The sequence below is a fragment of the Rhinatrema bivittatum genome, chromosome 9 (assembly GCF_901001135.1).
Source record: "Rhinatrema bivittatum chromosome 9, aRhiBiv1.1, whole genome shotgun sequence".
In the NCBI taxonomy this organism is placed as follows: Eukaryota; Metazoa; Chordata; class Amphibia; order Gymnophiona; family Rhinatrematidae; genus Rhinatrema; species Rhinatrema bivittatum.
The window spans coordinates 47,814,726-47,841,414 of NC_042623.1; the positions used below are offsets into that span (position 1 = coordinate 47,814,726).

General features: G+C 45.7%; 1 protein-coding gene across 20 annotated transcripts in view; it reads left to right on the top strand.

Annotated features, from left to right (window-relative positions):
* The window catches only part of CADPS2 (calcium dependent secretion activator 2), a 1,612,018-nt gene that overhangs the window by 871,767 nt on the left and 713,562 nt on the right, over positions 1-26,689 (top strand). For all 20 annotated transcript variants that reach the window (XM_029616598.1, XM_029616596.1, XM_029616606.1 and 17 more), the window contains one exon: positions 2,256-2,322. In XM_029616598.1, coding sequence (XP_029472458.1) covers positions 2,256-2,322 — 67 coding nt within the window. The remainder of the gene's footprint in view (positions 1-2,255; positions 2,323-26,689) is intronic.

The following is a 26,689-nucleotide window of genomic DNA, read 5'->3' on the forward strand; positions in this document are numbered from 1 at the left end:
AACTGGACATCCAAATGGCAGATTAAATTTGAGAACAAGTATAGAGTAGACCAAACAATGTAAAACCTTACAGAAATGTGATTCTTTGCAAATTCAAGATATAAAAAATTTGAATGAAAGACTGAGATGTTTGAGAACTATTCTAGTAGATTAAATCTACGACTCTTATTTTTTTCCCAAGATGTCAAGTGATTGTTCCAATTCAAAAGTTTAAAATGTTTTATGTTGAATTTCTTAAAATTCTGGCTGGTTCCATTCCTCCAGTAACAAGAGGTTTTTTTTACCTGGATTCTGGAAGTTCCAGAACCAACAACAAAGTTGCTGAGGCTTCGACTGGTATTGGTGATCTGACTGCTTTTTTAAAGAGTTCAAATGAGAAGGTGCAAACCAGGGCTATGTTACTTGTAACTTATGCTTTAGAACCAGACAAGTTGTGGACATTGAAATTGTTTTTCTCGTTCTAGAGATAATTTATTTCTTGGATCTAAAATTGCAATTTTTCCTGATGTTGCACGTAAAACTCAAAAGAGGAAGAAATCTATTTTGGGGGAAAAGCATAGGGGTAGATCTTTAAAAAATACGCGATCGCGTACTTTTGTTCGCGCACCAGGTGCGAACAAAAGTATGCTGGATTTTATAAGATATGCGCGTATCTTATAAAATCCGGAATCGGCGCGCGCAAGGGGGTGCACATTTGTGCAACCTGCTTGTGCCGAGCCCAGCGCACGCTGCCTGTTCCCTCTGCCCTCCCCCCACCTTCCCCTCCTTTCCCCTACCTAACCCACCCCCCCGGCCCTATCTAAACACCCCCCCTACCTTTGTCGGCAAAGTTACGCCTGCCGGCCGGCAGCCCCACTCCATCCTCCGGTCCCGGGGGCTGGTCCGGAGGCCTCGACCACACCCCCGGGCCGCTGCCACGCCCCCGGGCCCGCCCCCGAAACGCCACGTCGTTTCGGGAACGCTCCCGGACACGCCCCCTCCTGCCCTTTTTCGAAAGCCCCGGGACTTACGCGCGTCCCGGGGCTTTACGCGCACCGGCGGCCTGTGCAAAATAGGCGCGCCGGCGCGCGCGTAAATCCAGAAGGATTTACGCGCGCAGGCCTTTTAAAATCCGCCCCATAGAGTTTTGGCTTTAGAGGCCACATTTATGCTTCAGTTAAATATGTTTTTCAGGATCCAAATTCGTTGGAAGGCTTTCTTACTAATACCTGTGACTAACTCGCCTAAGTAATATTATCTTTTTTTGATCTTTACACTTATATTAATATGAAGTAGGCTGTATTTTTCTTTTTTTTTATTGTATGCCCCCCATTTTGAGATTATTTAAATGGATATTTTTTTACTAAAGAGTTTTGTTTTGAATATTTAAATGACTCTCTATGTATTGTGAAAAATCAAGTTGTTTTGATTAATCATATAAAAGCAATAATAATAATTAAAAAAAAAAAAGATTTGGACAAGTGCCTAAAGGAAAACCATTATTAGCCAGATAGATTGGGAAAAGTCACTGCTTATCCCTTGGCGTTAGCAGCATGGAATCTGTTTATTGTTTGGGATCTTGCTAGGTATTTGAGACCTGGATTGGCTACCATTGATAAAAGAAAACTGGACTTGATGGACCACAGTATGGCAATTCTTATATTCTTAACGCATTTTTTCCTGCTTATATTTCATATTTTTGTGTATAAATCATGAGTAAAGTTCCTGGCATAAGAATTCAAGCTTTTGCAAATAGACTGACACTTGCCCTGGAAACTTTATTCCACCTCTAACTAAGATTTAAGTTTCCAGCACCAAGAAAACACGAGTTAAACGAATGCACTTCTCTGCATTGGAGGGGTAATAGCGAATGCTTTCATTACTATTAAATTTGCATCGGAGTGCACTAACCTGTATGTACAATATACTCCTTGCTGCGATGGAAGTCAAGTTTGCACACAAAAAAAATGTGTACACAACCGCGGGTAAAACTGTGCACGCTTACCAAGTGCACATTCGTACGTCAGTCTCAGTTGCAGAGATGAGAGAAGATAACCATGCCAGTATGCTATAGATAATGGAACGAGGGGGTTTATTCAGTCAGTGCAACAGTTTTTCCCATTCATGAGAACTTTTAACATATGTCCTTTTTTGGTGCAAAGTCAACTTTCTATAAATTGACAAGCTAGTGACTGAATTATACTGAAATAGGATTCAAAAATCTAAAATGAATTATAGCATAAAATATTCATGAAAATGTATTTTTTCTTTCATAGATATTTATATGCTGTAGGACAGAAGGTTTGGAAACGATGGAAAAAGCGATACCTGGTTCTTGTTCAGGTTAGTATGCTGGTTTTATATTTTCTAAAAGAAAATTTATATCCTCGTTTCTAGTCTGACTAAAAAGTACTGCGGTTGACGTGTTCATCCCCTTGGATATGTGGAAATAAAAGGTGATACTGTTTTACAGAACCAACTTAATATATTTGTGCTGGCTTTCAAGAACTGTGCTCCCTTCATCTGTAGAATACAAGATCAGCTCATTTGGCATTGAGTCGAAGAGAGTGCAGCTCTTGATAACTAATCACAAATGTATTAAGCTAGTCTAGTAAAAATGTATTACTTACAGCTGGTTCATTGATCTTTTTCTACTTGCTCCAATTATAGTTATTGTTTGTGGTCTTGAGTTAGATTCTGAACAGTAATAATATTCTGTTGTATTCGGAACACTTTGTTTTTATATCTATTTTTTTACATGACACTCATCCACTTGAATAATATAAATGCTTTTTTTATTTTTATCTTTTTACCCATGTTTCTCCTTTTGCACTCTGTGCTTCTCACTCTGCCCTGGCCCCACCTCCCTAGCTGAGGAGGTGGGGTGGGGGATAGGAAGGGGAGAGGTGACCCCACAACTCAGGCAACCCTGGCTAGCCTGAGAGTTGGAGGGGATGCTTCTTTCATGATACACCCTCCGAGCAGCTCAGTGGTTGGCCGAGCATAGTACAGCAATGGCAGCTGTGTTCCCTCTCTTCCTGGGTGCACCATTTATACAGAGTGCCCAGACCTGACTGGCCCCCAATGAACAGGTGATCCAAACCTGGTTCCACCTTACTATAAGCACATGGCACTGTAGCACGAGCCATGGGGCTGGCCCATAGTATTCATCCTTAATGAGAAAGATAAAGAGTATGAAATTAAACTGATGACATAAATATGTTGATTTACTTTATAGATAATTGCTCACATTCTCCTAGTCAGTGTGCAAAGAACTAAATGAAGCAATTGCCAGCAAAAGTTAGAATTTGAAAATGAAATTGTAATAGTGGTGGCTTGTGCCTAATGCTGTCATGCAGAAGATTTATGTAATTTGACAAGTCAAGGTAATTCTTTCCTAAGTTAACCTGGAATTCACACAGAGATGATACAGCTTCCAGAAGAATGGTAAGTTGAAAGAAATGCAAGGCTTCTTCCTGCAGGGCTTACTGCAGCCAGAAATGTGCTCATTTTTTTGTTTCCTTTTAAATAGAAATAAGCTATACACATTTATTTTCCTGTTGGTGAGTTTAGAACTTATGAAAGATATGGGAAGTCTTACAGTTTTCCACAGAACTGGTACAAAGATGTAATCTGTAGAGGATGGAAATGCTTTATTCTTATATATTTTTTTAATGTGTTCTGATACCAAGCAATCTAACCTAGTGGAGATTTTCATTAAGGAAAAAAAGTATTTGGTGAGATATGCAAACTATTTGGCCTTAGTTAACACGTATATTTTAAGATCACTGGATGGCATAGTGGAAGGACAGAGGGCCAAAATTTTTCATCTATAGTTCACTGGTTCAAATTTGGCTCAAATCTGTAACTTTCTGAAGCTATTCTATCTGCAAGCTGTTGAATTGCCTATGTGAAATAAGTTGGTGGTTTCAGTCTCTGTCTCTATCATTATGAAACATCATCATTAGCAGAGGGGTCAAGGACTGAATGAGCATGGAAAAAGAATTAGTTACGTTCTAAATAAAGTGCCTAGGAATTGATTCATGCACAGGAATTCATTTCCTAACAAAATAAGCAGTGTTTACCTAAAAAAAAAAAAAGTTCTGAAGGAGAAAGCCCTTCAGCGCGTCTCTCCCTCCCGAGGAGGGAGAGACGCGCTGAAGGGCCTGCAGGCCCGGGGAACCTCCGAAACGGCCCGGGCCGCCCCCGAGGTAGGTGGAGGGACCGGGGCACGGCCCGGGACCGCAACAGAATGCCCAATAGCCTCATTCACATGCATTTGAATGTGATGAGCGCTATTAGATTCACTCTGCGTTGGACGTGCGTTGAATATGCGCTAATCCCCTTATTGCATTAGGGGATTGATTAGCGCCTATTGAGCCCGCGTCCGACTACGGGTTATACAGTGCGCTCGATTGAGTGCACTGTATTGCATCGACCCCATTGTTTTTATTTCTTCTCATGTATTTGCTCCTTCCTTAGTCAAAACAATTTCTGACATCCATATCTCACTTTCTATCACACTCCCCTACACCCTTTCCAGGCTTCTGCTAGCCCTAATTCATCTAATTTTCTATTAGGGATGTAAAAATATTAAACTGTTAAACAATCAAATGGTAAGTAAAGTATTACAGTTTAGTCTTTTAACTGTTTAATATTTACTGATGTTACTGCAGGAAGCTGGGAACAGGATCACATCAGCCATCAGATGACTTCCAAGGTTCTTTTTCCCAGCATCCTGTGAGGCTCCCCATGCTGGGGAAGGCTTGGTCACTAGTGGCCAGCCTGGGAATGTGGGGGCAAGTTGAAGTGCGGGCAAGAAAAGGAAGACGCCTCCTCCACCTTGCAGCTGGATCTACTGTAGCTACTGCTTAAACGGTTATTTATTTATTTATTTAACATTTTTCTATACCGACCTTCATGGTAATAACCATATCAAATCGGTTTACATAAAACAGGGAGGAACTTTAACAATAAATAATAAATAGTCATTTAACAGAAGGAGCAAAGTTACAATCAACAAGGAGGATAAACTTGGAAGCATAGGTAGCTGGAAAAAAGAGTAGAAGGAGACAAATAGCTGAGAACATAATAACAATACAGGTTAGAATTTTGTATATTTTGGCTGCTTAGGGGTTTCTAATTCCAGAGTTCGTGAATAGTGGCTAAGGGCCGTTAGTGCAGTTAGTGTGCTTCAGAAGGTTGCGGGAAGGCTTTTCACTTTTACTAAAAGTGAAAGTGATGATCCCAACCATTAAATAAGAAAACCACATTCCTATCAGAAGGCGAAATGACACCCTTCCTTCAGGTTCTGTCCTCCCAAGGGACAGCCACCCATACCGTACAGCTTCCCTTCTTTTACGCTTTCAGGCAATAAAGCATTCTTCAAACTATCAGTCATATGATTATTCATGTGGGAGATATGGAACCGAAAGACATCCTTAGTCAACTTCCCTTTTAAATGGGAAGTTTCCAGTCTTAGTCATTTAAAAATATACATTTACTAAAGGCTTAAAAAAATAGTAAAACCATTTCAGATTGGATTTATTCTAGTCTTCATGCTTAAATTATGCTTTAAAAAAAACCCCAAACCCCACCTGGCATCAGTATCTTAAATTTGTAATTTTGCTGAGATGAACATTTTAAATAGTTTAATTTTTTTGCTTTAGTATTTGTCTCTACCCACTTTGCTAAATTTTATTTTCCAGAAGAGGGATGCTTAAAATTCAGTAATTTCATCTTTCATCCAACTTTTCAAAAGTTGTGCTACCAGCACAAAAGTTGAGGTATATGTATTTTTTTTAAACTGGCAGATTCCTTTCTCACATACATAACACACACACACACACACACACACACAGAAGCACCATTCCTTTCTCACATACACACAGAAGCACCCTTCTGATCTAAGGCCCCCAGCTGAACAGCTGCTCTCTGGCGGTGGTTAGCAGCACCGGTGTTCACTTCTTCGGCCCCCGCCGGCCTCGATTTTAATTTCTTTGCTTAAGTTTTTTTCTGAATGTTAGATGGCATGGTTCCAATCTAAGATCTGTGGGGATGTTGTTCCAGATAGTAGGGCCTGCTATCGAGAAAGCCCGGTCTTTCGTGATAGTGAGCCGTGCGGCTTTGGTTGGGGGGGCTTGCAGAGTTCCTTTGTATGCTTCTCTAATTGGTCTGGTTGAAGTGTGGAATCTGAAAGGGATTTCAAGGTCGAGCTGTAGATGATTGTGGACCGTTTTGTGTATTATGGTAAGGGATTTGTGTAGGATTCTGAAGTTTACTGGCAGCCAGTGTAGGTTCTGGAGGATGGGGAGATGTGTTCTCTGCGGTTGGTGTTGGTCAAGATTCTTGCTGCGGCATTCTGCAGCATCTGTAGAGGTTTGGTGGTGGAGATGGGGAGTCTGAAAGCAAGGTGCTTCTGAGAGAGTGTAATGTGTATGTGAGACAGGGAGAGAGCTTCTGTGTGTCAGTGTGTGTGTGCAAGAGAGATGGAGCATGTTTTTGGCTGGCTTGTGGCTGTGAGAGAGGGCATGTGTGTGATTGAGCCTGTTTGTAAGTGAGAGAGAGCTTGTGTGTAAGAGGGAGCGAGAGCATTGTGTGATTGAGAGAAACTGGCCAGAGAGGTGACATGTGTATGTGTGAGACTGATCAGGGAGATGACTGGTATGTGTGTGCTTGTGTGTGTGTGTGTGTGTGTGTGTGTGTGAGAGAGAGAGAGAGTCTGGTTGGGGAGATGATTGGTGTGTGAGAGACAGAAACTGGTCTTGAGGGTATGACTGGTATGTGAGAGAGAGAGAGAAGAGATTGGTTGTGGTCCCTAAGGAAGAGGACCGTGAGGACAGCTTCAGCAGCTACTACTGCTTCTGGTGTGGCCTGCAAGGGAAAGGAATAGGCGAACTGCTGGAGAGGGTAAGTAAAGGTGGCTTTTTAAGTTCATTTTTCTTGATTGATTACCATTTTAATTATTGGGTAGTATGTGATGTGTCTGCTGTTTGAAATATTTTATTGGTGTTTGGGAAAGGTTTCAAAATTTGCTTGAGTCTTTAATTATTGGATATTCTATTCATCAGCTGTTTTGAAATTATTTTATTAGTATGATTTTATAATTATGATTCAAGATTTATATATCTTAATTTTATTGATTGTTTCATGAGGAATGGTGGCATTTTTGTTTTTCCATTGTTGCACTGTATAGAGTCTGGCATGATATGTTTTACAATTTAGTTTTTGTCTGCACATTTCTATTTATACTTTATGTGGCTTTATTCTGTATTTGGTGAAAGTTTGTGTTCTGCATGCAAAAACTGAGATGAAGCATTCTTTTAGCATGTGGTTTCTCTGTAGGGATCTGTAGTAGCTTGTCCTGTTCTGTTTTCCTGATAGGAGGTGTATTGATATTTTAGATTCTGGTGTAATATTTGTGGTATTCTTTTTCATAGGTGAGGTTGTTATTCTTTGAGTTTTGGCAAATAGTACTGTGTTGATATGGGAGGACCATGCCGAAATATAGGGGTGTGTACATATATATGTAAATTATATATGCAAATTATATTGTATATGTAATTGGGTACCCATGGGCCAGTATGGAGAAAAATCCCCTGGGCCACTATTTTCCCTCAATCCGCCCCTGATAGAGACAGTATCAAAACTTTGAAGATCGTCCTTGTTAGCAGAAATTTTGAGTTTGAGCAAAATTGGCAACTCTCAATTTTCTTCTGTGGAAAGTTGAAGCATTACTCAGTGTATCAAGATATTTGATGGTACTTTTGTTTGTTCTTTCATTTTGGAATATGATCATTATATAATGAAGTTGTACAAGCTAGCTCAAAATCATATCGAGCATAATAAGCTTATAAGGAGCCTATGCTAATATGTGCTTCTTAGCTCCTGTGTTGCAGTTAAGCATGTTATTCATAAAATGGCTTTTTATGGGCTCTGCTAATCAATATGGTTGAAAGTACTGTGCCTTATAAAGGCCTCACACTCTTGTACATTTTTCACATTCTCTTATCTAAAAAATACAAATCAAAATGCATTAAAGTAGAAGTTTGTTTCTCTAACGTTAATCATGAAAGAACAATTATAGAAATATAGCTGAAACCAATTGTAATTCCCCGGAGGCCCATATTCAGTCTCTTCGACAGTCCAACCCTAGCACTTCCTGCCACCTTCCTCAGTTCTATCCCAGCACTTCCTTCCCTTCTCTTCAGCTCATCCTCAGCACACTCTGATCCCTCTCCCCAGCCCCACCTCAGCACTCCCTTCCTCCCTTCCCTTGACCTAGCCCCAGCAAGATCTTACCAACAACTCCCTAGCCCAGCTAATACACAGTCTGACTCCCCAAGCCCTCGCCAGCCGAGCTCCAATACACTTTCATCCCCCTCTCCCCACCCTGATCCCAGGACACTCACTCCCTCTCCAGTCTGACCCCAGCACAGTCTTTCCCCTTCCCCAACACCTGACCCCCCTGCCCCATACTAATCCCAGCACACTTTGATCCCCTACCCCAGACTGACACCAGCACTGCCTTCTCCCTCCCCAGCATTCCTTCTCACCTGCCCAGTGCAAGCACAGTCCTGATCCCTCCCTAAGCCAAATTGTATAACCTCTCACCATCGCCCCCACCCTCCCGCCAGCCTGACCATAGCACATTCCTAACTTCCCTCCCATTTCTCAAAACTGAAAACAAAAAACCCTGAGAAACCAAAGGAAACAAAAGTATTCTCCCTCCCACTAAACCATCTCAGTAAATGCCCATTCCTGGGGCTCCGAAATTCTAAAGGAAATGCTGGGTTTCCAGGCCAATACCATAAAACTCCGGGTGAGACAAGAAAGTCCCCACATGGACCCCAGAAGAGGAAATCACTGGGCCAAAGCAGGCAGAAAGCTGGAGGAGTGTCAGCCACATGAGCAGAAAGAAGAAAAAGGAGGATTCCTGTCTGCCACATGAGCAAGACGAAGGAAGAAGAGTCTGGTCAAGCTACATGGTGGGAAGAATCATATGAAAAGGAGGAGGGAGGAGTCCTGTCTGTTGCGAGGCCCAATGGAGAAAGTTGCTGCCGCTGGTGGGTTCAGGACAAGAGAGAAAGAATATGAGTGAGTATTTTTTTTGGGGGGGGGGTGGGGGGAGGAGAGAAGTGAATGTGAGGGAGTACATCTGAAAAGGTATGTGAGTACGAGTTTGGTGAGGGAGTATATGTGAATGGGTATGGAGCTAGGCATATGTGTGGAGTAAGTATATGTGAGCGTGCACACAAGTGTGTGGACTTGTATGTGAGGGCTATATGTGAATGGGTATGTGAGTGTGTGTGAGAGACTAGATGCGAATTTGAGTGTGAGTGAATGGGCATGTATGTGTTAGGGAGTATATGTGAATGAACATGTGTGTGAAGTGGTAGAAGTGAGTGTGCATGTGAGTGTGTTTGAGGGGGTAAATGTGAGTGTATCAAAGAAAAGGTCAGTGCTCATACTGCCCATGTCATCCTTCCACCCCTCCAACTAATGATAGACAATTTCAGAGTGACATGACAAATTACCAGGTATGTAAATATTCAAATGAACATCCCACCCCTGCCCTTACCCCATCACAGGGGTATTCCAGAGTACAGAAGTGATCCCCTGTAACTTCAGTCTCACTGCTCTGATTTTGCAAAATGACCACCAGTCATCCCAAGGCCGACACTGTTATATTGTATGGCTTCCACACAACAATGGCGCTGGCCTCAGGTTGTCTGCTATTTTGCGAAACTGAAGCTGAGAGTCAGGATGACATGGAATCACTCCAATCCCCAGAATACTATGCGGACCCATGGTGGGGTAAGGGCTGGGGCGTGGCTGGGAGGTGGGAGTGTGGCCCACGGGGCATTTGCTGTAGTTAGTTTGGTGGACAGTTGGCTATTTTTTTTTTTAATAATTCAGATTTTGTGGTTAGTGGCTGGTGGGAGTACATATGCATGCTGATGCGTGCATGCTCACTCCTCCAGTACCAATAGACAGAAAGCTGCGCTAAGTACATTATATTTAATGAGTCCAAAAGTAATTAAGAATAGAAATAGTCCCCAAAAACTCTTGATTGCATAAGTTTTCACATCCCTTGACTCAGTAATTGGTGGAAGCCCCTTTTGCAGTAATAGCAGCCAGTAGTCATTTAGGATAAGTATTTACCAACTTTGCATAGTGTGATGGTACCGTTTTTACTCATTCTTCTTGACAGAAGAGCTCAAGCTCTTTCATGTTGACTGGGCATCTTCTATGAACTGCAGTCCTGAAATCTTGCCACAGGTTTTGTATTGGATTTGACTGGGCCACTTGAGGTCGTTCACTTTTTTCTTGCTGGGCCACTCCATTGCTGCTTTCGCTTTGTGCTTAGGATCATTGTCCTGCTGAAAGATCATTCTTCTCCCTAGTCCCAGTCTGCAGAAGACAGGAACAGATTTTCTTCCAGGATCAACCTGCATTTTGCACTATCCATCTGTGCCTTGATCTTCACAAGCTTCCTTGGCCTCACTTCTGCAAAGCAACCCCACAACATTATGCTGCCAGCACCATGCTTCGCTGTAGGGATGGAGTTAGCAGGGTGATGTGCTGTGTTTGTTTTACACCACAAGCATTGCGTAGCATTGACACTAAAAGGTTCCACATTGGTCTCATCAGGCCACAAAACCTTCTCCCACTTTTGTGCAATGTCTTAAGTGTTTCTTTACAAGCATTATCATATGACTTTTCTTTAGCAAGGACTTCTTTCTTGCACCTTCCCATAAAAATTGTTAAGGCAATTTTTTTGAACTGGAGCTAATTTGGGGTTGCTGTGACAAGGGGTGTGAAGACATATGCAATCTAGACTTCTTGTTTTATTATTGTTAATTACTTTTGGAATATTTCTATGATTGTTCTTCCTAAATAAAACTGAAGCATATGTTGTGTAGGTCAGTGAAACAAACTCCTAATTTAATGCATTTTGATTTGTGTTTTTTAAACAGAATGTGAAAAAATATACACAGGTGTGAGGATTTTTGCAAGGCACTTTAAATTCATCTTCCGTTTATTTTATTCAGTTTAGATTTTTTTTTTTTTTGCACTGAGTCAGGCAGGACCACAGCCCAAAAAAGCAACACATTTTTACTTATTATAGAGCGGGGGGGGGGGGGGGGCATTCAGCTGGATTATCTGATGTAATCTATGCCTTTATCTCCTGTAGATGCTGCTGCACACAATCTAATGGCAGTTGGATTGTTCCTCTGCAGGCTTTAGATGAACTGTTCTTTGTGCAGCCGATTTTAAATTAACAAAAACTTTACCACAAAGCAGCTACAGTGTAAAATTTGAAGATACATTATAATAATGTAAGCTGAGGCTGACAATGGTTAAAGTGAGTATTCAGGTTTTCTCTTGCCTTAAAACAACCGTTGAGCTGCTCATACTTTCAGCAAATGTGTACATGATCGCACTTCTGTAATAAGTGCTGGCCCCAGCAATCTTATATTTCATGGGGGCAATTTTGAGTAGCCCATGCAAATGCAAATTACATGGGTACTTTTAGCGCATGTATCAAAGTTTCTCTTCCAAAATGGTCTGGCATGTAGTGTAAGCAGTAAATGCCTAGAATAAGTGATTAGAGACTAGACCAGGGATGTGTACAAATCACGCTTAAATTCACCTGCCAGAAAGGGAATTAACCAAAAGATAACACACCTATAGAGGTATATGTACCAGACTTAAACAGGTAGAATGCTATCGGCAGTGATACCTGACAGACTAGCCACTGTCCTTAAATATAGGAATATCTGCACAACACTGAATCTCAAGAGGATGAAACAATCTTTTCCAAAGATGTGATAAACGATGTAGCTGGTCAATTCCATGGATCTGCAAACAAGAGTCATATAACTTACAAACCAAAAACTGACAGTAATTTCAGAACATCGTCGGTGCAATGGGACGTGACATGTAGGTGCTGTTTGCAGCCAAGGAACACTTGTGTTACCCATCAGGGGAAAATCCCCAACAGTTATGAGGGCCTAGATGCCATAAATGACCATAGCTCATGAGACATATCTGCCGAATTGTGAAAGGATCGATATATGAGCTGCATCACACAGTCGGAATGAGAGTTACCAGCATAAGAAACTTGCCGGGCAGACTGGATGGACCATTTGGTCTTTTTCTGCCATCATTACTACGTCCCTGAAAGTGGATATGTGTCCGAGCTGCCAGAGCTTGCTGCCCTCATCAACCAGAATACCCACCTGGCTTGATGATCTTTATGAATTGAATCCTGTATGCAAGAAATAGTCTCTCAATTGCAATGCTAGAGAAAACACCAGTAGTCATGGTGGTATGTGATAAACCTTGAAGGTCCCAGGCTGCGAAAATACATATTTAAATACAAAGCATGCTAGAAATAATCATTTCCAGAAGATGAATAAAAAGAGCCTGCAGATAAATTGACCCCAAATTCCTATATTAGCTGATAACAAGCAGGTGTTGGTTATATATACTGGGGTAGATTTTTTAAAAAAGCGCGTTCGCGTACTTTTGTTTGCGCACCAGGCGCAAACAAAAGTACGCTGGATTTTATAAGATACGCGTGTATCTTCTAAAATCCTGGATCAGCGCGCGCAAGGCTGCCGATTTTGGGCAGCCGGCGCGCGCCGAGCCGCGCAGCCTGTCACCGTTCCCTCCGAGGCCGCTCTGAAATTGGAGCGGCCTTGGAGGGAACTTTCTTTCGCCCTCCCCTCACCTTCCCCTCCCTTCCCCTACCTAACCCACCCCCCCGGCCCTATCTAAACCCCCCCCTACCTTTATCCATGGATTTACGCCTCCCGGAGGGAGACATAAATCCACGCGCACCAGCGGGCTGCTGGCGCGCCGAGACTCGACCCGGGGGCGGTTCCGGAGGGCGCGGCCACGCCTCCGAAACGCCCCGGGCCGAAACCACACCCCCCGTCCCGCCCCCGAAACGCCGCGTCATCGGGTCCCGCCCCCTCGACACGCCCCCTTCCAAAAACCCCGGGACCTACGCGCGTCCCGGGGCTCTGCGCGCGCCGGCAGCCTATGGAAAATAGGCACGCCGGTGCACAAGGCCCTGCTCGCGTAAATCCAGGCGGATTTACGCGAGCAGGGCTTTTAAAATCCGCCCGAGTATGTCTTGTCTGCCATGCCAGTTGCCTGGAAATAAGACTGTATAGTTAGCAGTAGTATCATTAAAGCACAAAATGCTCTGCTTGTCTAAACAGGTTTAAGACCAATGACTACTAGCATGGTTGAATGGTGCAGTCATGAAGAACTGAAAGGTGAAAATCCCCATCAAAAAGACAAGCTGTTGCAACATGGTAGTTGCTATATAGACTTGTCAGGGCACTATGCAAAATGGCATAGGGATTTGAAAAACAAAACTTGCATACTAAACATGACCCTAAATAATGCTAGCCAGTTCTCTGTCTCAGGGAATTGTCCCCTGAGCTGAATACTTGCACGCCACAAGGCTGTACCCATCCTTAAAGAAGTATGGCAGCTAAACTATTTTGCCTAACAATGCTACTACATATGTGTTCACTGATGTTATTACATCTATGAAAACCTTTTTTTTATAATTATTATTATCCCAGGACAAGCAGGATGCTAGTCCTCACATATGGGTGACATCGGTAATGGAGCCCTATGTACGGAAAACTTCTGTAAAAGTTTCTATGAAACTTTTGACTGGCACCAGAGTGCCTACTGAGCATGCCCAGCATGTCATGATATTCCCTGCCACAGGGGTCTCCCTTTAGTCTTCTTTTTTCCGCGAAGCAATTAGCCTCGCGGTTATCAGGAGTCCTGTGGGATTCTCCACATATTTTCCTTACGGAAAGCTTTAAAAAACTTCAAACGCAGAGGGTCTCCCTTAGTTTGATCATCGCGGTGAGTTTTTCCCGTTCTCGCGGTTCCGTGCCGTTTTTTTTGACTAAAAACAAAATTTACCTGAGCCTTAGGCCGTCGACGGCTGCCCGGCCACAAAATGGCTACAGGTTTTAAAAAATGTCCGAAATGCGCGAGAAATATGTCTATTACAGACCCTCACCAAGACTGTGTACTTTGCCTTGGTGAAGGTCATGATGTAAAAAATTGTCCCTTATGCGCTACGATGACCTCGAAAGGTCGACGTCTACGGATGGACAAGATGGAGCAATTATTCAAAATTCAACTGATTACTGCTCCATCTACTTCCACACAATCGTCTCCGGCTGGGGCGATTAGGAAAGTGGTCTTGAAGAAACGTCACTCCGGTGACTCGGGAGACGCTCCTTTTTCCTCCCCCTCACCATCGTCCAGAGCGTCCACATCGAGTAGCGAAAAAGGGCGCGAAAAAGATAAACATCGCCATCGGCATCGCAGGCCGCAACCAGCAACCATCGCTCCGATACCCGGCGAGCCATCGGCGGAAGACGGGGCACCGAGTAAGAAAGCCCGGCTCCAAAGTAAGGCTTCCGAGCCACCGACAGGCCAATCCTCGCCGATTCCGGCGGAAGGAATCGTACCTCCTCAGGGCCCTGAGGTCGTACTACTGTCGCCACCACCGCCTCCCCCCATGGGTGCTCTGTTCACATCATCCATGCGGGCGGAACTTGACAGTTACATACGTCAAGCGGTTAAGGATGCCTTTATCGAGGCGATGCCACGGCCTGCCACTCCGGTTCTGCCATCGACACCGGTCATAGGAGGATCTCCGGTTCCATCACCGATTCCTTCACTACCGATGCCAAGGAAATCACCGCTCTCCTCGATGGCGCCGATTCCATTGCCGGTTCTACCTAGGCCGCAGCCACCGGATTCAGCATTGCCGATTCCCCGAGTACCATCGATTCCACCACGGCCATCGATCCCGATGGCACCTTCGATGCCTTCTCAAGAGTCCATTTTTCAACCATTGATGGACAAGCTGGACTCACTAATACATTGCTTCTCATCTCTACCACATCCTATAGATGTAGATGACAGTCAAGAGCCAATACCAGGTCCTTCGGGTGTCCCACCACCCCTCAGACCTCAGACTCCACTTTCTGAAATGCCAACTAAGCCTACTAGGCCGTTGGAGCTCCCTCTGGATGATAGTGACGAAGAATTCTCCTCGGATGAAGACCTCCTTTCTGAGCCTTCTCCCCCAGAAGATAGAAGAAAGTCACCACCGGAGGATCTCTCTTTCTCCAACTTTATTAAGGAGATGTCTCAAACAATTCCCTTTTCTCTCATCTCTGAAGTGGACAGCAGACAAAAAACCTTGGAGGTGCTTCAATTCGTAGACCCTCCCAAGGAAATTCTTGCTATTCCTGTTCATGAAGTTTTACAAGAACTTATGTACAGGATATGGGAACACCCTGGGTCGGTGGCAGCTGTTAATAAGCGGGCGGATGCCACTTACCTAGTACAACCCATCCCGGGGTTCCAAAAAACTCAACTACCGCATCAGTCAGTGGTGGTCGAGTCGGCCCAAAAGAAGGCCAAAAGATTAAAGCAACATGCCTCCATACCTCCTGGAAAGGATAATAGGTTCTTGGACAATCTTGGTCGAAAAATCTTCCAAGCTGCTATGCTGGTAGCTAGAATAAATTCATACCAGCTTTTTATGAACCAGTACCAGCGTGACCTATGGAAGCAAGTTGAATCCCTGTCTCAGCAGTTACCTGACCATCTTCAGGAAGGTTTTCAAAACCTAGTACATAAGGGCCTAGAGGCGGGGAAACACGAGGTTCGGGCCACGTATGATTCATTCGAGACAACCTCCAGATTGTCTGCAGCTGGAATAACGGCGAGAAGATGGGCCTGGCTTAAATCATCAGAGCTCAGACCAGAAGTACAGGAGCGCTTGGCGGACCTGCCTTGCTTAGGAGAGAACCTCTTTGGCGATAAGGTCAAGGAGGCAGTAGCCACCATCAAGGACCATACAGAAACCCTCAAACAGCTTTCTCAGCTGCCACAAGAGGTACATCAACCTTCTAGGAGGCCTCCAAGAAGGGAACAAAGAAAGCCATATTACCGCCCTAGGCGGTATTATCCGCCAGTAGCCAGGCCCAGACAACAAAGACCTGCTCAACGGCCTCAGCCTCGCCAAAGACCTGCTAGGCCTCAACAACCTCCGCCTGCGGCGTCCACTTCCGGATTTTGAAGTTCAACCAGAGGGCATGAGTCATTATCAAAATCCCTATCCACAAGTACCGGTTGGAGGCCGAGTTGCTCACCATCTTCAAACTTGGACCTCCATCACTACAGACCAATGGGTACTCTCAATCATATCTCAGGGGTACCACTTGGACTTCCTCACTGTACCAAAAGACAATCCCCCTATTCCGTCTTGGACAGTGTCTCATCATTACACAATCCTGCAAGCAGAATTATCTACCCTCCTGACTGCCAGGGCCATCGAAAGAGTTCCCAGGCCTCAGTGGGGCACAGGATTCTACTCCCGATATTTCCTCATTCCAAAGAAAACCGGGGGTCTACGTCCTATCCTGGACCTAAGAAATCTCAACAAATTTTTAAAGAAGGAAAAATTCAGGATGGTGTCCTTAGGCACCATGCTACCTCTTCTTCAAAAAGGAGATTGGCTCTGCTCTCTGGATCTTCAAGACGCTTACGCTCACATTCCCATATTTCCACCTCATCGACAGTTCCTACGATTTCTGGTACAAGGTCAACACTTCCAATACAGGGTGCTACCTTTCGGCCTTGCCTCAGCACCTCGAGTGTTCACAAAGTGTCTAGCAGTAGCGGTGGCACATCTTCACAAGCAACAAGTACATGTGTTCCCCTACTTGGACGATTGGCTCATCAAGAGTCATACACAGAGCGGAGCTGTCACTTCTCTCCATCTCACAATAAGATTGCTTCACTCCTTGGGATTTCTCATCAATTACGACAAATCCCATCTCACACCATCTCACCAGTTGCAGTTCATAGGTGCAGATCTCAACACCATCACAGCAAAGGCTTTTCTTCCGAAAGACCGGGCTCAATCGCTCGTTCTCCTAGTACATTCTATTCGCAATCAATATACAGTCACAGCTCATCAGTGCCTCATCCTACTCGGACACATGGCCTCAACAGTTCACGTCACTCCCATGGCCAGACTGACCATGCGACTAATGCAATGGACACTCAAATCTCAATGGATTCAAGCCATTCAACCACTGTCCACTCACATCCAGATAACACCAGAGCTGAAGTATTCCCTTCTCTGGTGGACATCACCACTCAACTTGCTCAAAGGCCTACCTTTTCAACAACCAGTTTCACAAGTGACTTTAACTACAGATGCGTCCACCTTGGGATGGGGAGCGCACATTGCTCATCTGAAAACACAGGGCAAGTGGACAAAGCAAGAAGCTTCCTTTCAGATAAATTTCCTGGAGCTTCGAGCTATACGCTATGCTCTATATGCATTCAAGGACTGCCTTTCACACAAGACTGTTCTGATCCAAACGGACAATACAGTAGCCATGTGGTACATCAACAAACAGGGTGGTACGGGCTCGTACCTCCTTTGCCAGGAAGCGGCTCAAATATGGGACTGGGCCCTAGCACACTCAATTCTACTACGGGCCACCTACCTAGCAGGCATCCACAACACAGTAGCGGATCGCCTCAGCCGTCACTTTCAACCACACGAGTGGTCCCTCGACCCAGCGTTAGCAATCAAGATATTTCAACGCTGGGGTCAACCAACAATAGATCTCTTTGCGTCACATCTGAACTACAAAGTGAACAATTACTGCTCTCTCCTCTTCCGGCAGAACAGCTTACCAAAGGACGCGTTTGCCCGCCATTGGAACTCAGGCCTGTTATACGCGTATCCACCAATACCGCTCATAACCAAAACCTTAGTAAAGCTACAACAGGACAAGGGGACAATGATACTCATAGCCCCATATTGGCCTCGACAAGTATGGTTCCCCACACTGCTAGATCTCTCAGTCAGGGATCCAATTCGCCTGGGAGTAGCTCCCAATCTCATAACTCAGGAACAGGGTCAGTTGCGCCATCCCAACCTTCAATCCCTGTCCCTGACAGCATGGATGTTGAAAGCCTGATCTTACAACCATTCAACCTTTCAACTAATATATCTCAGGTACTTATAGCTGCACGTAAACCTTCCACTAGAAAGAATTATTCCTACAAATGGAAAAGGTTTACTTTATGGTGCACTCAGAAAGATTTAGATCCTTTCACTTGCCCCACTACCTCGCTACTAGATTACCTTTACCATCTCTCAGACTCTGGTCTTAAGACGTCATCTGTAAGGGTACACTTAAGTGCAATCTCAGCTTATCATAACAAGCTAGGAGATACATCGATCTCCACGCAGCCTCTCGTCAGTAAATTCATGAGAGGCCTAACTCACATTAAACCTCCAATTCATTCCCCAAGCATTCAATGGGACCTGAACGTAGTTTTAACCAAGCTTATGCGTTCTCCATTTGAACCCATAAATACCTGTGACCTTAAATTCCTTACTTGGAAAACGGTATTTCTTATAGCCATTACATCAGCTAGAAGGGTCAGTGAACTGCAGGCCCTAGTAACTTACGAACCCTTCACGAAGTTCCTTCATGACAGAGTAGTCCTCCGTACACATCCAAAATTCCTTCCTAAGGTTGTCACGGAATTTCATTTAAACCAAACCATAGTTTTACCTACATTTTTTCCTAGGCCTCACTCTCACCAGGGAGAGAGAGCCTTACACACTTTGGACTGTAAGCGTGCGTTATCTTTCTATTTAAACCGCACTGCAGCCCAAAGAAAATCTAATCAGCTGTTTGTGTCCTATGATCCAAACAAACCAGGTAAAGCAGTGGGTAAGCATACTCTGTCAACCTGGCTAGCAGATTGCATACAATTTTGTTATGAAAAAGCAGGCCTTACTCTCCAAGGGCGAGTAAACGCACATTCAGTCAGAGCAATGTCAACCTCAGTAGCACACCTTCGCTCTGTACCTATTCTGGACATTTGTAAAGCAGCAACATGGAGTTCTCTTCACACCTTTGCAGCTCACTACTGTCTAGACAAAGAGGGAAGACAAGATTCAGCATATGGACAATCTGTCTTAAAGAACTTGTTTCCAGTTTAACCCCAACTCCTTCTTCATCCAACCTGCTGGGATTTCGACTGATTCATTCCAATAACAATACCTTACAGTCGTTTCAGCACCGAATGAATCAGCCTCTAGCTCGCTAATCACCCATATGTGAGGACTAGCATCCTGCTTGTCCTGGGATAAAGCAAAATTGCTTACCTTGTAATAGGTGTTATCCCAGGACAGCAGGATGTAGTCCTCACGAAACCCACCCGCCACCCCGCGGAGTTGGGTCCGATACGTTTTATTGTTTTATTTTTGGCTAACGCTATTTGCTACAAACAAAGACTAAAGGGAGACCCCTGTGGCAGGGAATATCATGACATGCTGGGCATGCTCAGTAGGCACTCTGGTGCCAGTCAAAAGTTTCATAGAAACTTTTACAGAAGTTTTCCGTACATAGGGCTCCATTACCGATGTCACCCATATGTGAGGACTACATCCTGCTGTCCTGGGATAACACCTATTACAAGGTAAGCAATTTTGCTTTATATGGCTGGTAGCTGCAAGAGCTCCTTTATTGCTGCTTAACCCTCAGTAAGTCATATCATTTGCTCAATGTATGCCGTCTCCTCCTACTCAGCCTGGAGATAAGATAGAGGCTGGAAGGAAGACTGAGGAGATGCTGTAGAGAGTGCGTGTGCTGGCCAAAATAAGGCTTAGACATCTGTGCTCAAACTGCCACCCATAATTCCTGTGTACTAGGTGCTTGAGCTGTAGTTAGGAAGAAAAGGCAGACATGATTATGCATATTCTGAGAACAGAACTCCTACATGTGTAATAACCACAGCTGGTGTCCTTTATTGTAGAGTGAATTGGCCTATATCTGTATATCAGGCAAGGGTGACATTTTATTGTGGCGTGGCACCTGATCAGATCTAAAAGGCACACATGAGTGCCCTTGCTCATTGGTTGTGAACCATTAGCCAAACTATACAACTCTGCTTGGCTCAAACAGAAAGGCCAACATTGAGCCCTTGTACTGCTCCTTGTACAAGTCACACCACCCTCCATTGCCTCAGGCACACCAATCCAGACTAAGCCCCCTGGGGACAGGGAATCTCCCATAGCATCCGAATGTAATCCGCTCTGAGGTGCCAAAAGCGGAATACAAATCAAATAAATAAATAATAAAATAAATAAATGCCATGCCTTTATAACCAGATGACTAACATTGGCCACTAGCCTAGCCCACTGCAAAAACTACCACACTCCTTGGCTATGCACCCAACATATCGAAGCATTTCCTCCCTCTAAAGCTTCCTTGCCCCATCATGAGACCACCCTCACTTTTTGCCAGGCTGCTGCTCTACTCAAATTGTACCGAATCAGTAGGGAAAAGGGATAGATGTTCCCCAACTGCTCGGGAGGGGGGGGGGGGGGGGGGATGGGATCAGGTTCTGCTGCCCTCCATATTTTTCCAGGAATGACTGAAAAAGTTCCTGCACCCTCCATCTATTTTTTTTTTTTGTACACAGCCGGCTGTTCTGAGGCCTAGGCCTCCCAACAGACTGATGGAGGTGGGGTGAGGGGAGGGGGGGAAGATTATGCACACTCCTGGGCCACCCAATATACACGATCATGAAGCTCAGCAAAGCCCCTTTCAGCGAATACTATAGGCCATGTGCCTGCTTCCCATATAATGACCGAGGCCTGGTCAATCTTTGAGGGTCTCTGGACACTCCACTGAGACAACAACGTTCTAGACTCCAGAATCCCGCCAACTGCCTAGGCCGCACGGAACCAGAACATTCATGCTGCAGCTCCTAGCGGAAATCTGAACATTCCACCTTCCTTTCTTAGGCAGCAGGCCTCCACCCGAAACACATGAGCCATCCAGTGTTGCCCTACCAACAAAGTTCACGGAAGAAAGAGGGAAAAATACTGCAAGGGGAACTTCCACCTCTTGCCCCCTTTAAAATCAAGAGGATAGGAGTCTCGCAGCAGCCCTCAAACCGAAGGCTGGTGAAGGTCTTTTCTTTGCAAGAGGATCCAGGATGAGCACTTGTAGGTCCAGCGTTCTATCACTACACAGGATTAGGCAGTCAGTCCTGTGATGGGAGGGGGAAAACTGCCATGTGTGTGCCCTCTGCATTGCTGGCGGGCTAATCCTGGCTACGCCTGGGCTGAGCCACCTGGTGCAGGCCCTGTCTTACTCTCTTCGGCTCTGCGGGGAAGGGCTCACCTGACATGACACTCCTATCCCTGGCCTCTGAAAACAATAATAAGGCAGCAACCATTGACCACCCTCCCCTTCCCTCCAGCACATGGAGTTGGCCAGTGATCTGCCTGGCCCTGCAAAATTGCTGGTGGATGGCCGAACGGGACTGCCTGTCCGACACCAGTGCTCCTCAAGGAGGGGGCAGAGAACACTATTCTTTACCATGAAGAAACTGCCGAAAGAAGAGGCTGGTGGGAGAACCGTTCCTGTCTTCAGTTGAGCTGATTGGCCCTCCCCCAACCTCTGTACCCCTCCCCAGATGCAGAGCACCTCCACTTCTGTGGCCTTCTCCCTTTACCTGGGATGAGGGTCGGCTCCTAAACAAGCTTGCTGATTGATTTTTTTCCATAAGTGTGTCAGGATTCCTAAACATAAAAAACAAACAAAACCTTAGTTTCCCTAAAAGCAGATTCTATAAGAAAGCAGCATTTGCTTTTCTAACACACTTATTAAACATTTGACAAGGGAAATATGCACAGTTTTTCAAAAGCACTCAATTAACAGTTAAAGTGATAAGTAGCTAAAGATCAGAAGATCTCTAAAGCCTTCTATTATTTAGCTTCAGATAAGTAAAGAGAAACAAAACAATATAAAATCAGCAGCCTTGGTGCAAATAGTAAAGCTAACAGATTAAGAAATTCTGTTTTTCTTACAAGCAGGCAGATATTAAGAAAATTATTAAATATAAAGCAAGACAAGCTTAGCTTTTAGAGTTTGGCAAATATTATGAAAATTAAATATAGGGTTTGTGGCATAAAATTAGCTGTACATTATCTCCTTTTTGTCATTGGGGGTTCTGTGTAACTATATCTCTTCCTTAGTTTTTTCATTAACATCCGAGGTCAGTCAATTGCTACAGTGGGTCCATAAACACTACCATTGCTTATAACTGTATCATTGTTTCTCACAGGACAAGCAGGATGGTTGTCCTCACAAATGGGTGACATCGAGGATGGAGCCCACCACGGAAAACTTCTGTCAAAGTTTAAACAGAACTTTGACTGGCCCCTACTGGGCATGCCCAGCAAGGCACTGACCCTGCAGCCAGCAGGGGTCTCCCTTCAGTCTTCTTTTTTCCGCGCAGCAGTTGCCACGCGGTGAAAGGAGCTCTCTTACCACGTTCCTGACAGGAATTCGGTATTTTTCTTTCCGAAGAAAATTTGCCCCTCAGGGGCCTCCCTTCGACAAATTTTTGTCACCTCCATGGAAACCGGTAAGTTTTTTGCCTTTTTTCTTCGACTACCGTCGAATTTGGCCCTTGAGGCCTGTTGGCAATTACCGAGCCCGCGACTAAATTTGGCCTTAAGCCATGGCGACGGGGTTCCGTCGATGCCCGGATTGTACCCGGACTATGTCAATCACTGACCCCCATAGGGTTTGTGTTTTGTGTTTGGGAAGTGAGCATGATGTCCTGACTTGCACCAAATGTCCCTAATGACACCTAAGGGTCGCAAAGCCAGGATGGAGAAGATGGGGCTCCTCTTCCATGCACCCACCCCAACGCCATCGATAGCATTGACGTCATCGGAACCGGCACCGTCGAAGTTGCACCACCATCGTCAACCCTCCGGTGACCGTCCACCATCGATGACTTCTCGGCCGTCGACTCCTGTCCCCTCCCCGGATGGGCGAGGAGACCGGAAGGACAAGCATCGCCATCGACGGCACAAGTCTCGGCCTGTCGAGGATCCACAGTCATCGACCTCTGAACAAGCCGAGCCACCGACTAAGAGGCCTCGATCAGACTTGGCACCGTCCACGTCTCGTTCGCAGGCATCGAGGAAACCCTCACCCTCTCGGGGTGTGGGAGCCGTGATCCCACCGGTTACGGTGGTCCCTCCGGCTCTGCCTCAGCCTCCCTCTCCCGTCGAGCCGGGTATTGTTACCCCTGGTCTCCGGGCAGAACTGGACCGGCTGGTCCAGGAGGCCATCGAGAAAGCGATGCAAAAATTCCAACCTCCATTGGCACCGTCTCCGGCACCGATTCCGGCACCGCCACCGGCATCGGCACCGACTCCGCCACCGAGGAAGGAACCGACCACCGAACCTTTGGTGGAAGCGCTGGCACCGCTACTACAACGTATGGAGGCACTTGTACATGCCCTTCCATCGATGATTCCAGTAGCACCGACAGCGCCATCGTCTCCGACTGGATTTTCATCGGCGGGAGAAACACCGTTCCTGATTCCCCCTTCCGGGGTGGTCCCATCGGTGCCTTCTCGAATATCTCCACCGATTTATCCTTTGACTCCATCGGTTCCAAGACCGGCACCGACTCCATCGGCAGCACCGAAACCCTCGATGCCGTTCCCAGTACCGATTGTACCACCGGTTCCTCCAAGGTTTCCTTCGATGCCTTTGGATCCTCAACCTGGTCCATCGGGGCTTCAACCCCCAAGTGATCCCTATGATACCTGGGGTGATGATACATCTTCTGACACAGATTTACCATCACCGCCTTCTCCTACAGAGAGTAGAAAAAGATCTCCTCCAGAGGATCTCTCCTTTATTAATTTTGTAAAGGAGATGTCCGAAATTGTACCTTTTCAGCTGCAATCTGAGACCGATGACAGACACCAGATGATGGAACTGCTTCAATTTTTGGATGCTCCAAAAATCATCGCTTCCATCCCCATTCACCAGGTGTTTCTCGATCTCTTAAAGAAAAACTGGGAATCTCCTTCATCTGTATCACCAGTTAACAAGAAGGCTGACTCCACATACCTCGTCCAGTCAGCACCAGGCTTTCAAAAGCCTCAACTGGATCATCGCTCTGTTGTGGTTGAGTCCGCACAAAGAAAGGCCAAGCGTCTAAAGCCACACTCCTCCACTCCGCCGGTCAAGGACAATAAATTCCTGGACAGTGTGGGACGGAAAGTGTACCATGGAGCTATGCTGATTTCTCGCATAGCCTCATATCAACTCTACATGACGCAATATAACAGAGCCATCCTTAAACAGATGCAAGATTTTGCTGACACATTACCTGACCAATATCAACCACAGCTTCAGGCCCTTCTTAACAAAGGGTTTGAAGCAGGGAAGCACGAGATCAGAACGGCTTATGACATCTTTGATGCCTCCACAAAGGTTTCAGCTACTGCCATTTCGGCCAGACGTTGGGCTTGGTTAAAATCATCCAACCTTCGCCCAGAAGTCCAGGATCGTTTAGCGGATTTACCCTGCTTAGGGGACAATTTGTTTGGGGAACAAATTCAGCAAATTGTAGCTGAATTAAAAGATCACCACGAGACGTTGAAACAACTTTCTTCTGTTCCGTCTGAGGTTTCCTCCAAACAACCACTTAAGAAGGACTCTAAGAAGTCGTTCTTTCGGCCACGCCGTTACTACCCTCCATCGGCCAGGCCTCGTCCAGCTCGATCCTCTACTAGGCCTCAGCCGCGTCAGCCTAGGAAACAAAGGCCTACTGTAGCCCCTCCACCGGGGCCTGTGGCTGGCCTTTGACTCCCTTGTAGGGAACACATGCCAAACCCCTCTTCCAGACATTCCTGTAGGAGGTCGACTGTACCATTTTCTACAACCTTGGTTGCAGATCACCTCAGATCAGTGGGTGCTAACAATTATCGCACAGGGTTACCACCTCAACTTCATAACTCTTCCGGCAGACTCCCCGCCTCTTCAAGCGTGGAGTCTATCCACCCATTTGGCTCAATTACAACAGGAAGTGTCTCTTCTTCTGCAATCAAATGCTATAGAACCCGTTCCTCCCTCTCAACGAGGCAAGGGATTCTATTCCAGATACTTCCTAATACCAAAGAAATCAGGGGGACTACGTCCCATTTTGGACCTTCGAGCCCTCAACAAATACCTTCAAAAAGAGAAGTTCAAAATGGTAACCCTAGGCGCACTGCTCCCTCTGCTACAAAGAGGGGATTGGCTGTGCTCTCTCGACCTCAAGGACGCTTATACCCACATTGCGATCACACAATCCCATCGCAAATATCTGCGGTTTCTCGTAGGCCACGACCATTATCAATACCGTGTCCTACCTTTCGGTCTGGCTTCTGCCCCACGAGGCTTTACCAAATGTCTCGTAGTGGTAGCAGCATTCTTAAGGAAGGAAGGTGTCCACGTCTACCCCTACCTGGACGATTGGCTAATCAGGGCCTCCACCCAACAGATAGCTCAATCCTCCCTAAAATTGAAAAATTCAAACACTCCTTTCCTTAGGGTTTCTTGTCAATTACGAGAAATCTTGCTTAGTCCCGTCTCAAACCTTATTCTTCATTGGAGCAGACTTGGACACCTTACAGGCAAAGGCTTACCTTCCACTTCAGAGGGTCCACACCCTAATGTCCCTGGCTCGCCAGCTCCAGTCTCAGAACACTGCCACGGCTCGCCAGTTCCTCATTCTCCTAGGACACATGGCATCCTCGGTTCAAGTCACTCCCATGACCCGACTAGCCATGAGAGTAACACAATGGACTCTACGACACCAATGGATTCAAGCTTTTCAGCCTCTGTCCTCCATAGTCACAGTCACACAAGCGCTGCGCCTATCCTTAACCTGGTGGACGACTCAGGTCAACCCTCCTTCAGGGCTTACCTTTTCTTCCACCGGATCCGCAAGTAATCCTAACCACCGACGCTTCTCACATCGGTTGGGGAGCCCATGTGGACGACTTTCAAACCCAAGGGTTATGGTCCAAAGAGGAAGCCGAACACCAGATAAATTTCCTGGAACTTCGAGCAATCCGCTATGCGCTCCGCACTTTCAAAGATCATCTCTTTCATCAGATAATCTTAATCCAGACGGACAACCAAGTGGCCATGTGGTACATAAACAAGCAGGGAGGCACAGGCTCCTTCCTTCTGTGTCAGGAAGCTGCGCAGATCTGGGCGGAAGCCCTCTCCCACTCCATGTACCTCAGGGCCACTTACCTGCCGGGAGTAGACAATGTATTGGCAGACCAGCTGAGCCGAGTCTTCCACCCACACGAGTGGTCACTCGATCCTCTGGTAGTGACCTCTCTGTTTCACAAGTGGGGTTCTCCCCGCATAGACCTCTTTGCGTCCCCTCAGAACCACAAAGTGCACGATTACTGCTCTCTCATTCGGAGCCAGCACTCTCGGCCGAGGGATGCTTTCTCCCTCAAGTGGACAACCGGTCTGCTCTATGCATTCCCTCCACTCCCTCTTGTGTCAAGGACTCTCGTGAAGCTACGCCAGGACGGAGGAACCATGATCCTGATAGCACCTTACTGGCCACGCCAAGTATGGTTTCCAATACTCCAGGATCTCTCCATCCGCAGGCACATTCCTCTGGGAATGGACCCGCATCTGCTCACTCAAAACGACGGATGCCTCCTCCATCCCAACCTCCAAGCCTTGTCCCTGACGGCATGGATGTTGAAAGGTTA